At 41.9% G+C, this 13,729-nt stretch overlaps 1 protein-coding gene across 1 annotated transcript; it reads right to left on the reverse strand.

Moving 5' to 3' along the window:
- Positions 1 to 1,753: 1,753 nt before the first annotated feature.
- LOC109694109 (5-hydroxytryptamine receptor 3E-like) lies at positions 1,754 to 11,287 on the reverse strand. Its single transcript, XM_074072388.1, is given in 10 exon segments — positions 1,754 to 1,983; positions 2,112 to 2,150; positions 2,153 to 2,308; positions 2,484 to 2,527; positions 2,529 to 2,671; positions 3,042 to 3,199; positions 3,517 to 3,674; positions 3,844 to 3,953; positions 8,339 to 8,505; positions 11,221 to 11,287. Coding segments are annotated over 10 exon segments (1,272 nt in total).
- Between the last annotated feature and the right edge of the window lie 2,442 nt (positions 11,288 to 13,729).

Raw genomic sequence — 13,729 nt, forward strand, 5'->3', positions numbered from 1 at the left:
TGGGGCTGGAACTCAGGACCTACACCATGAGCCACTTCAACAGCCATTTTTTTGTGATAAGTTTTTCGAGATAGGTCTCACAAACTATTCGCCTGGGCTGTCTTTGAACTGAGATCCTCCTGATCAGTGCCTCCTGAGTAGCTAGGATCACAGGCGTGAACCACCAGCGCCCAGCTCTTTTCAAAAATTTTTAACTGGTACCAAGGCAAAACCCCACTGAACAATGAACAGACACTTAAACAGTGAAGGACAAGAGTACAAAATAGGTCATATTAAGGAGAGGATAATGGTGGGAGGGGGAGGGTAAATGAAGAGGGTAAAGGAGGGTGAATATGGTTGAAGTACTTTCTAGACATGTATGAATATGGAACACTGAAACCTGTTGAAATCATTTTAAGAAGGGGAGGGGGGTAGGAGGGAGAATAATAGAGGGGATGAACCAAACTGGGGTACAGTATATGTGTATATGTAAATATCACAACAAAACCCCCTGGACAGCTACCATATACTAATAATAATAAAAAACTTTTTTTTTTTTTAAAAAACAACCAGATATACTAGGTTGGGCAGGAGGACTTTTTATTTTTTGTGGTGCTGGGGACTGAACCTAGGGCCTGTGTGCTAGGCAGGTGCTCTACTTCTGAACTATATCCCCAATCCCCATGAAAGTTTTAAATGTAGACCATGCTTCCTGATTATAAACCAAGAAACTGGAAATTAACAAGGGAGAAGTAACAATAATAAAACTCCTTTATCCATGGATATTAAGAAAGTCTCTGATAGCCTTTAGATCAAAGAGGAAATAAAATTATGAATTGTCTACAAAGTAGTGAGAGATGAATACCTTATCCTAAAACATCTGGGATATAACTGCTGTTCTCAGAATAAAATTTATAAAAAGACCAAGAATACTGGCCTTTAATCCTAGCCACTTGGGAGGCTGAGATCAGGAGGATTGTAGTTCAAGGCCAACCCAGGTAAAAAACCTTAGCAGGATACCATCTCAATGGAAAAAACCTCAGGGTGGTGGCACATGCCTGTCATCCCACCAATGGTGGGAAAGCATAAAATGGGAGATTAGGGGTCTAGGTAAAAACAAGACCCTGTCTCCAAAACAACCAGACCAAAAAGAGCTGGTGGCGTGGCTCAAGCAGTAGAGTACTGGCCTTGCAAATGTGTAAGCCCTGAGTTCAAACCCCAGTATGGCTAAAAGAAAAAGAAGAAAATGAAGCAAAATAAATTAGGAGAGTATTAAGATGAAATCAGTACAATGTAATGAAAAAGACGAATGGAAAAATTCTATTAGTAAGAAAACATGCTTTTGAAAACACCTAAGAGAATCAAAACTTCTTAAGTAGGACAGTAGCCACATTGGAGTTAAGGTGGAAGCTCATCCCTTAATGACACCAAAGCTTTATCACAGGCAGAGGGATACACAGGTGAATTTAGTCTGACAAAGAGCCATCTTTGCAAAATCATTTGTTGGGGGAGTTAGCAAGTAGAGGAGGTACACCTGGTATGCAGAAAACATACCGGGGACCTAGAACCATGTGGCAGGACTGAGGGAAGCTGAGGACTGAGGGAGAAATGTCTGAACAACTGGGCTAGATTATGATACATTGAATGCAGTAGGGATTTGGTAATCTTTGAGGATGTGACAGTTGGTACTCGAGAAGGGGCGAAGACCTGGATGGCTTCTAGAGTCCAGAAGCAGCTCTGGACTAGGATCTGTAGGAAGAGAAAGACATCACACCTAGGTGTTCCAGAGGACAATGATGGTGATGATGAAGGAAGTCATGAAGAGGAGGTAGAGGTGGAAGAGCAGGGTGTCCACCAGGCAGCTGAACTGTACCCACAGCTCCACCAAGTGCTGTTCCTGGGCCTCGAGTTCCTGCCAGGCCCTTGCTGATTCGGGACACCCATCAAGCTCTGCCTTTCTGGGGTCTGGCACCTTCTCCACCAAATCTACTGGCTCCTTCAGATCTGTGGAGGGTGACAGAGACTCAGTGCCTGGGCTGAGAAGTTCACCTGGGGAGGGAAGGGCACAGGAAGGGAGATAGGAGCAGAGGGCAGGATGGGAAGAGGAAGTGGACAGTGCCGACTTCCCTCACCAGGCAGGTGGGTGGGGGTGCACCCTGGGTCCTGATTCCCTTGCAGGGTGCAGGGAGGCAGCATTTCCTTGAACTGGTGCAGTGCAGCAGCAGGATGTGGAGTCCCCGAGGCATGGGTGGGGACAGCAGGTAGGTGATGAAGATGGTTTCCAGCAGGCTGGCCACCATCAGGGACAGATACAGGGCAAAGTAGACACCTGTGGGCAGAGCAAATTATAAATAAACCTGGGCAGATTCATCTCTAAACCTTTCTTTAGCCACTTTCTCCAATCCAGGGTTTCCCCAAAAGCCCTCACTCCTTAAGAGAAGCAGTGGCCAGTTCTCCTGGCCCCTCCCTGCCCTTGCCTCTGAAGAACGTTAGAGGGGCCATACTGATGAGTGGGCTGCCACTGACTGGGAGCAAGTCATTCACCATGGCCCAGCAGGAGGGTCATCTTGAATGGGGCACGATTCTTGTTTTCTGGTGGCAGGTAGAAGCTGAGGGCATCAATGGCCACCAGAAAACCACTGGGCACCAGGACATGCACCACATAGCACCTGGGTCTGTGTCTGATGGCCACCTAGTGGGGAGGAGAGGGATTAAAGTAAATATGGGATTTGAAGGAAATCACAAATTCAAGAATACCAGTTTGCTGCCAGAATGCAGACTGTTTCTGCCTTCCCTTTTCATTGGTCTGATCTCTCCCTGAGCTCTAAGCTATGTGGAATCCAGCTTCATAATCTGGTATAGACCCTGCAGAGAGCATTATCTGGAGCCAGAAGCCTTAGGAAGGAGAATGAGGCTGGGCAGCCTTGGGTAGAAGTTCTAGTGTTGAGCAGAGTGATGCCTGGGAAACGCTGAAATTTGGGGGATATTCATTTGGTGGAAAGTCTAGCTAGGCAAGGGTGGAAGCAAGCAAGGAAGGAAAAGGCAAGGACCTCTGAGCTCACATAGAACATGATCTGATCATACTGATTGGCACCCATGGATGTCTTTGGGGTGGCCTTGTTGATGCTCAGGAGTTCCCATTCTCCATTGGCCTGAATGATGTCCTGGGATGCACCTGCTATTTCCCACACCTCCTTCTCCATGCCCAGCAACATGTTATCTGCAAAAAGGGAGCATCATCCAGATAATTTTCCAAGAATGTATTTTCCTGGAGGTTCAACTATGCTGAACCCTTTCACCAGTCAAAATTTCTGGATGTTTATCATATGCCAGGACCTTTTTAGGAACTGGGGATGGAAATGAACAAGACAGACTTGGATCTTTTACTAAAAATATTTAAGCATCCAAAGAACCTTATTCTTTGCTCCTCCCATGCTCCTTGGCTGCCATTTACTCAAGGTTTCTTTCTAGTTCATTTTTTGTTGCTTTGTTGGTTGCTTTCATTCACCCCACTGCTGAGACCCTACTGCAACTTACCTGGGTAGAGAAATGAGCTGAAGGTAAGTGTGCAGTTTTGCTGGTCAAAGGGGAAGTAGAAGAGGTTTAGGTTACAGATACTGGCCACCTTCATGGGTTTCTTATCCCTGATGCGACCTTTGTTACTTACAAATGCTGGGATCTTATCCACATCCATGCTGTAAGACAGATGAAGCATGAGGCAGGTGCTATGGATTTTCCTCTGATCACTCTGGTTGCTTCTTAGCCACCTAAGACCACTTCTATTGGCTTCAATGGTAGTCTGTGAGCTCTACTGATAGTAGGATGTGGGGCTTCCCTCTGGTTTTCCCAACCCTTAATACGCACAGCTTAACAATGAAAATGTCTGGGAGCCTTAGGTTCCTGGCTGCCATACTGATCTTTGTGATGCCCTCGCGCTCCTCTGGGTTCCAGCTCATCAGTGGATTATCCCAGACCTAGAGCCCAGGGTAGGAGAGAGGTGAGAGCGTGATGTGGACTAGGGTTATTTTCTTTGCCCTTTGTTTTTTTTCCTTTAAACAAAGTCACAAAATATTTCAAGCAAATAGAAAAGGGCTGGAGAGATTTAGCTCAGTGGTAGAGTGCATGCCTAGTATATGCAAGGCCCTGGGTTCAATCTCCAGCACTGCAGGAAAAAAATTTATAAAATAATATAACAACAGCTGTGTATCTACTACTCAACTTTATGGGATTTTAATACTTTGATAAACTTACTTTTTTCTTCAAGAAATTGAATCTCTCTGGGTCTTTTTTTTTTATGGTGCTGGCAATTGAACTCAGGGCCTAGCAACTGCTAGGCAAGTGCTTTACCACTTAAGCCACGCCCCTCGTCTTTGGCTTTGGTTTTCAGATAGGGTCTTGAGCTTTTGCCCAGGTGGGCCTTGGATCATGATCTTCCTACTCCTCCCTCCTAAGAAGCTGGGATTATAGGCATGTACCACAAACAGCAGAATGTTTATTTCTTTATGAATTTTGATCCCTCTTTTTTCCCCATTTCAGTGGGAAATTGTTGATGATCAGGCACATTCTTTAGAGTTGAAAGATCAGTAACTCAGCCTTCTTTGAGCTAGAATTTTCTTAGTGTGAAATAAAGGTAGTAGTGGGTGTATGGAAAGATTTTGTAAGCAGTGATGTTCAAAGGTTGTTATGTATTAGTATCTATTGTGGTCTGAAGCATCTTCCAAGCATCTTTCACTGGCTTCAATTGCAAGAAGACTTCGAGCAAGTCTTTGGAGACTTGAGCATTAGTGGTTTTCTTTTCCTTGTTGTGTGCTGGGTACCATCTTCTCTTATCTTTCTGGCAACCAGCTCTCCATTCCAAGGCTGCTAAACTTCTTTGGAAAATGTCAAGAATTGTCCAGTTCAGGTTGAACTTGTTTGTTCTCAGAGCTCTTGCAATGTTAACAGCTGCAGTTTTGTGCATTGTGAAGCTAGTCATAACAGGGGCTCTATGCATATTAAATAAAGGTTTTATGAGATCAGTGCTTCTCAAACTTTACTGTGTATACTCATGTTGGAATGCACATTCCAATTCAGTAGGTAGTGGCTGGTGGAGCGGTTCAAGTGGTACAGTGCCTACCTAGCAATCATGAAGCCCTGAGTTCAACCCCAGTACCACCCCCCACCCCCAAAAAAGAAAGAATCCCAATTCAGTAGGTAGGGTGACTAACTCATCCTGATTTGCAAGGAACTTTCTTGGTTTTAGCATCGAAAGTCCCGTGTCCTGAGAACTCCTCAGTTTTGGGCAGGTTGGAAAGGTTGTCACCATAAGTGGAGCCAGAGATCCAGCTTACAGGTGGTGCAATCAGCCAGTGCCATGGGTCTGGGAAATTTGAAAGCAGGGTTTGGTGAGTGTTATTATTATCTTTCCCCTGCTTCTTTCCCTCCAATCGACCTTTTCAAGTTGGAAATTTTAATTAATTGACTTTCATTTCTCCCTCCTACTTTGTTACTAATCAAGGCACTAAGATAAAATTTCAGGAAAGCATGGAGGTTCATGCCTTTAACGTCAGCATTCCTGGTCTAAATAGTGAGACACTGTCTAGAAAAACCAAAGGCTAGAGCTGGGCATGGTAGCTCAGGCCTATAATCTCAGTTACTTGGGAGGCACCATCAATAGGATTGAGATTCAAGGCTAGCCTGGACAAAAAGTTAGTGAGGAACCTCCACCCCCCCTTCTCCACACCATCTCAACAAAGGAGCTGGGTGAGGAGGTGCGCCTCTGTGGTCCCAGCTATGAGGGAAGCATAAATATGTCCAGACTAGGGTGGGCAAAAATGGGAGACCCCAGCTGGGCACTGGTGGCTTATGCCTGTAATCCTAGCTACTCAGGAGGCAGAGGTCAGGAGTATGGCGGTTTGAAGTCAGCCCATGCAAATAGTTCTGCAAGACCTTATTTTGAAAAAAACCCTTCAAAAAAAGGGCTGGTGGAGTGGCTCAAGGTGTAGGCCCTGAATTCAAACCCCAGTACTGCAAAGAAAAGAGACCCTATCTGAAAAATAATTCAAAAAGGGTTGGGGGGGCTTGGCTCAAGTGGTAGAGCTATATGTAAGCATGAGGCCCTGAGTTCAAATCATAGTACTACTAAAAAACAAAAAATAAAGCCACCAAAACCTAGGGCTTGCCTAGCATGCTCAACACCCTGAGTTGTTGAATCCCTCAAAAAAAAAAAACTGATTAAATATCCACTGAGTTATGTTTTGAACATTCCATGGATTTTCATGTGTAGTGCTCTTCATTTCATATTTTCTATTTAATTGTTTTATTTTCTCTTTATCCAAAAATATTTGGAAGCTTAATTTTAAATTCTCAAGAAACAAGGTTTTCTGGTGGCTCTCCTTTTATAGTTAAGTTTCTATTTTCTTGTGTGATAGTTAGGAAATGTATTCTAGATAACTTATGCTTTTTCAATTCTGTTGGGATCTTTTTTTGTGGCCAAAAATGTGGTCAGTTTTGGAAAATATTCCATGCATGTCAGAAAAGGTTATGAATGCTCAATGGCACAATGTTTGATAAATTTATTAGATTAAGCTCCTCCTTCCTCTCCTCCCTCTCCTCCTGCCCTCCCCTTCCTCCTCCTCTTCCTCCTGTCCTCCTCCTTTCTCTCCTTTTTCTTGGACAGAATCTCACTGTAAGCCAGGCTGAACCAGAACTCTCAATCCTTCTGTCTCAGCATCCCGAGTGCTGGGATTGCAGGCATGCCCAACACACATGATATAGATTAAGCTTCTTGATCATGTTGTTAAAAATCACTATACCTTCACTCTTTTTCTTATTTATTTAAGTGCCAAGGATTAAACTCAGGGCCTCACAGATGCTAGGCAAGTGCTCTACCACTGAGTGATACTCCCAGCCTTTGACTTGAGTTATTGCTGTTGTTTTCGACAGGGTCTCTCTATGTAGCCCAGGCTGGCCTGAAACTCCTGATCTTCATGTCTCAGTTTTCCAAGTGCTGGGATCATGAGAATGCATGACCACACCTGGCTCCTCTACTTGATTTTTATTATTTATTTATTTTGGATGGGGCTAGGGTTTGTGCTTGCAAAGCAGGGGCTCTACCTCTAGAGTCACATTTCCAGTCCATTTTGTTCTAGTTATTTTGGAGATGGGGTCTTGTGAACTATTTGCCTAGGCTGGCCTCAAACTGCAATACTCCTGATCTCAGCTTCCCATGTAGTTAAGATTACAAGCATGAGTCGCCAGCACCTAGCTTCTACTTGACTTTTAAATGCAGTATATTGAAGTCTCTCATCTTTACTGTGGATTTTTCAATTTCTCCTTCCTGTGTTTCATAGCTATTTTGTTGGGTACATAAAAAATCATAATTATTACATCTTTGTTTAAAAATCTCTTCTGACTCTAGAGAAAATGAAGTTGGTCATACCATTTCCAGCCACAGGAATGATGACATGAGCTATAACTGTTCATCCTGCCAAAAGCATTTCCCATTTCCAGCACATTGCCTGTAAGATGTCTGTCCATCTCTCACCCCACTCACTCCCTGTTTTTGTTTACCTCCCCAGGGTATATAAAAGTGGTGTTGTGATCAGTGCCAATGTTAGAGGTAAAGGACAAAAATTTGATCGAAATAGATGTAATAGCATGTTGAAGGGAAGGTAATAGCAGGAAGGGGTGGGTAAATGAAGAGGAAAGAGGAGGATGAATATGGTTGAGGTTCTTTCTATACATGTATAAATATGGAACATTGAAGCCTGTTGAAGTCATTTCAAGAAGGAGAGTGGGGGGGATGTAGCTCAGTGGTTGAGTGTGCCTAGTATGCATGAGGCCCTGGGTTCAATCCCCAGTACCAGAAAGAAAGAAAGAAAGAAGGAAGAAAGAAAGAAAGAGAGAGAGAGAAAGAAAGAAAAAGAGTGGAGAAAGAGCGAATAATGGAGGGAATGAACCAAACTGGAATGTAATGTGTGTATATATGGAAATGTCACAACAAGACTCCCTGTATAGCTATCATATGCTAATAAATTTTTTTAAAAAGAAATAGATATATTAGGCTGGGCAGGAGTGTTCACAGCAGGACTGGAGTAAAGTAGTATTTCTCAACCTGGGCTCCGGGAAGAGCTTGCAGAGCTGAAAAACTTGAATGCCTAGGTTCTAGTCAATCAGGATCTTAGCCACAGGTTTGCAGCTAGAGTTGCTGGGTAAAAGAAAAGAAAATCTCTTCCATGTAAACTGGACAGAGCTTATTTTGAGACTCCCCATGCAAGGGAAGTGCCATCTAGCAGTGTGGTTAGGGGGCTTGGGTCACCTTGCCAGAATCTGGGAAAATCTTGAGTATACCAAAGGGGAGAGAGGAGTCAATACTCACCACATCTAGGATGGCAGAGATGGTGAAGGAGATGTTGATTTGGATGGGGACAGTGAAGTTGATGACTGTACAGTAGGTTTTTCTGTCTAACACTGAATCCAGATCAGTTGAATCCATTCTATGCTGGCCAAACCCTGAGCAATTGATGGAGAAAGTACTGCCTTGTCCTATAGTGAATATCAAATGTATGATATGAGGGAAAGAAGTTCTATGTTCTCTGTATGAGAGGGACCCCAGGGCAGGGTCTGGGGCAGCCATGATAATAATGAGTGCTAACATGTATTAAGCATTGACTATGTGCCAGGTATATTATGAACTCTTTAAACATTTAATTCTCCCAATTCCCTATCAGGGAATGTTATAACTTCATAACTTTTTTTTTGAGACATGGTCTTACCATATAGTCCAGGCTGGTGTCAAACTCACGATCCTTCTGTCTCAGCCTCTCAAGTACTGGGATATTACACATGTGCACCCCCATGCCTGACATTTCATACCATATTTATGGTATAGCACTGACATTTATAGATGTCAGTGCTATATACTTACCAGAAATTTTTGCATATATTTTTATTTATTTTTAAATTTTAATTTTGCCTGATAAATAATAATTATATATATATTTGTGGGGTATAATGTGATTATTTGATGCATAAATACATGTGGAATGATCAATTCAGTATAATTAGCATACCCATCACCTATATTTTTAATTAATTAATTAATTATTCAGTACTAGGGTTTGAACTCAGGGCCTCACACTTCCTAGGCCAAGGCTCTACCACTTGAGCCACTCCACCAGGTCCTATATTTTTTACTTTTAATTGACACATATTTATAGGGTTCAGTGTAACATTTCAATACCTGTATACAATATGGAACGATTAGATCAGATCAGAGTACTTGATGTATCCATCACCTCAGACATTTATCATTTCTTTGCATTGGTAACATTTGAAATTCTATCTGCTACTATTATGAAACATACAAGTAATTGGTGTCACCCATTGTGCTACATAAAACTTTAGAAGTTACTCCTAGTCAACTGTATCCCTGTAGTCATTACCTGTCCTTTCTCTATCCTTTTAATCCCTTCCTAGGCTCTGGTAAACACTATTCTACTCCCTCTTTTCCCCCTCCACCTGCTGCCCTCTGGTATCTTACCTAACCTAGAGCACTTGGATCCAGAAGTGCAAGGGATGTTATTTTTATTCTCATAACTAAGATGCAAGAGGAAATAACCTCCCAAGGTCAGACATAAGGGGCAGAGCCAGACTTGATCTGGACCCAGGTCTGTCTGCTGCTGCTGTGCTATGTGCCCTCAGTGATGAGATGAAGAATGGGGGAGGAGAGCTTTTGGGGGGTCTAGGTGCTGGGTGCTTCCTGCCAAGGCCAAGAAGGATGGGCTGGACTGGAAGGCAAATGATGGAAACTAATGTGGTAAGCAGAGACAGGGTATCAGCTTACTTTCTAGTATTTTGTCTCCATGCTTTGCATGCCCAAATTTATATGCATATTGAGACCCAGGCATTGACAGGCATCAGATAGTATTACAATCCTGGATCCCCAAACAGAACACATCCATGTTCACCTTAAGTGCTCCAACCTTCCTTTTTCCCTTCTTTGCTGCTCAGCCCTGTCATCAGCTTTCTAGTTTGAGAGGGTGAGGTGTGTGCATCCCCATATTCTGACAAATAAATACTCTGTTTTCTTTCTTTTTTTGTGGTACTGAGGTTTGAACTCAGGACCTATACCTTGAGCTACTCTACCAGCTTTTTTTTGTGCTGGGCTTTTTTGAGATAGGGTATTGTGAACTATTTGCCTGGGCTGGCTTTGAACTGCAGTCCTCCTGATCTCTGCCTCCTGAGTAGCTAAGGATTACAGGCGTGCCATCAGCGGCCAGCAATATTCAATTTTCTACTGGTGAAACTTTGTTGGAGGAGCAGCAACCTGAAATAAGAGGGATGCCTGATGACCTCTGAGTTTTGTTCATTCTCAAAATCTCTTGAATCATTCTATAAGCAATTTGTATTCATTTATTAATCCCTGTCTGCAAGTGCCCAGAGGAGTTTTTAAAAATTTTTGTACATTATTCCAGGTTTTCAGTTTGTGTCTCTTCCCTGTACTGACTTTAAAAGCCACCTCTGGTTCTGTCCTCTCCTGTGCCCCCTTTCCCAGAAGTCATGTGACCACCTAAGGGGGAAAGATGGCATTTATTGGCACCTATCTAGTACCAGGCACTATGCTATATTCTTTTCCTCATTGAATCCTCACAACCCTGAAGGGCAGGTCATATTTTACAGATGAGAAAACTGGAGCTCAGAGAAGTTAAGAAACTTGCCCAAAGTTACCCAACTAACAAAGTAGAGGACCAAGATTCAAACCCAAGTCTGTCTGTCATCTCCAAATCCCATGTTCTTTCCACCATACGTGTGAATGCCCTGGAAGAGATGCACACTCTGCTTTCATCATTGACCTGCTGCCCTTTGGCATTTTACCTAACAGAGCACTGAGATCCAGCAGGTGCAAGGGAAAGTTTTGGCTGAAGCAGCCAGGTACTTTGCCATAATGGGATGGTTTTTATACCTTTGAGAGAAAGAATTACACCTGTGGGTAGAAAGGTGGATGGACATAGAGGCTCAGTAGAAGACAAGATGTGGATGGCTCATGGGAAGAAAAAGAGAAGTGCCATTTTGTGGCACATAACTGAAGGGGGTTTTCTATCCTTCAGAGAAGGAAAGTCTGTTTGAACATCATGGGAATACAGTATGAAATAGCTATGCCCATTTTAGATAATCCCTAGGAGTTGGAAATTTGAAAGAAGTTCTTAGGTGATCTACTAGAGGGGATTCTTCCTTCTCTTTTCATTGTCCCTTTCTTACCTTGAAGGAGAAGACTGAGAACAAGGTAGAAGGGAAATCTCTCCCCGGGACTCCAGCTTCCTCCCATCTTCTTTGTCTAAATTCTTCTCTGAGCATGTACCAGGACCTAGGAATACCCAGATTAAAGGAGTATGGGCCACAGCTAGAGCCCAACTTTGAATACTGATAGCATTGGTTGACCACTGACACTCATAACCTCTCTGAAAGGAGTGCTTTGGTCGTCTTATTCTTACCTATGCCTGACGTTTGGTTTGCTTTTTAGACTTTCTCTTAGTGTTAGATATTTCACTGAAGTATGTATGGCTATAGATAGACTATATTGATCATGTTTAGACATTGCTGTGTTTCCACAGTCTGAATATTTATTTCTGTAGTTCTGGACGATTTCTAGTCATTTAAAAAATATTGTATTTCCTCTGTTCTTTCTCTTATTAGACAGATGTTAAAATGGTTTCCTTCTATCTTACTTGCCTTTTAATTTCTTTTATTAGTTATCTGTTACTGTTGTAACAAATCACAAATTTAGTGACTTAAAGAAGCATAATTTATTATTTTATATTTCTGTAGGCCCTAAGTCTGAAATGGCTCTTATTGGGCTAAAAATCAAAGTGTTGTTAGGGCCATGTTCCTTCTGAGGCTCTGGGGGAGAATCTATTTGCTTGCCTTTTTTTGGGTTCTATCCTCTCCCTTGCACTCCCTCCTGTCCTCTTGTCCCAAGTCTTTCTCACTCTGCTATCTCACCTCTCTGGTTCGTATTCTCCTCTCTTTCACATAAGGACCCTTATACATAATTACATTGGGTTCACCCAGATAGTCCAGGATGAACTTTCTGTTTTAGCAACCTTAATTCATCTGCAACCTTAATTCCTCCTTTTTACATAGCCTAACATAATTGCAGGTTCCAGAGATGAGGATATGGACTTTTCTTTCAGAGGGAGTGCATATTTTGCTTACCATCCCTCTTTTTTCTATTTCCCACTGTTGGGTGCATTTCAGACTTTGAGAATGGGGTGCTTAGAGACATATGAGTCTTCAATCTGACTAACAAAAATGTCAGAAGATGTGCGATAAAGATCTTATTTTGAAAAAAAAGGGATGAGGACCTATATTTTTAGGTAATTCTGAGATCACCTGAGGTTACAATCTTTCAACTGAGAAGTGACACCATCTCATTACTTCTTAGCTATCCCATTGAAGAAAATCTCTAATTACTTGAAAGATTTTCCCCAAATTTGTATTCCATAAATTACACCACTGATCTGATTTCTGCCCAGTTAAGAACAAAGAATAAGTTAATTCTATCTTTTGCATTATGACTTTCAAATACTTGAAGATAAGTATGTGTAATGGAATAATGCATGAAAATATGAAAACTGCCGGGTGCCAGAGGCTCATGCCTTTAAGGCAGCGATCAGGAGGCTCGCGGTTTGAAGCCAGCCCAGGAAAACAATTAGAAAGCCCCTATCTTGAAAATACCCAACACAAAACAGGGCTGGCCTTCTCCAAAATAGATCATATCCTAGGGCACAAAGCAAGCCTCAACAAATATAAGAAAATAGAAATTATACTGTGCATACTATCTGATCACAATGCAGTAAAAGTAGAACTCAACAACAAAAGTAAAGACAAAAACCATGCAAACAGCTGGAAACTAAATAACTCATTACTTAATGAACAATGGATCATTGATGAAATAAAAGAGGAAATTAAAAAGTTCCTGGAAGTCAATGAAAATGAAAACACAACCTACCAGAACCTATGGGACACAGCAAAGGCAGTCCTAAGAGGAAAGTGTATAGCTATGAGTGCATATATTAAAAAGACTGAAAGATCCCAAATCAATGACCTAATGATACATCTCAAACTCCTAGAAAAACAAGAACAAGCAAATCCCAAAATAAATAGAAGGAAAGAAATAATAAAAATAAGAGCTGAAATCAACGAAATAGAAACCAAAAAAACCATACAAAGAATTAATGAAACAAAAAGTTGGTTCTTTGAAAAAATAAACCAGATCGATAGACCCCTAGCAAACCTGACTAAAATGAGGAGAGAAAAAACCCAAATTAGTAGAATCAGGAATGCAAAAGGGGAGATAACAACAAACACCATGGAAGTCCAGGAAATCATAAGAGACTACTTTGAGACCCTATATTCAAATAAATTTGAAAATCTTTAAAAAATGGACAGATTTCTAGATACATATGATCATCCAAAACTGAACCAAGAGGAAATTAATCACCTGAATAGACCTATAACACAAAATGAAATTGAAGCAGCAATCAAGAGTCTCCCCAAAAAGAAAAGTCCAGAACCTGATGGATTCTCTGCTGAATTCTATCAGACCTTTAAAGAAGAACTGATACCAACCCTCCTTAAACTGTTCCATGAAATAGAAAGGGAAGGAAAACTGCCTAACACATTTTATGAAGCCAGTATTACACTTATCCCAAAACCAGGCAAAGACACCTCCAAAAAGGAGAACTATAGGCCAATCTCCTTAATGAAC

This window comes from Castor canadensis, chromosome 5 (genome assembly GCF_047511655.1).
Source record: "Castor canadensis chromosome 5, mCasCan1.hap1v2, whole genome shotgun sequence".
Lineage (NCBI taxonomy): Eukaryota > Metazoa > Chordata > Mammalia > Rodentia > Castoridae > Castor > Castor canadensis.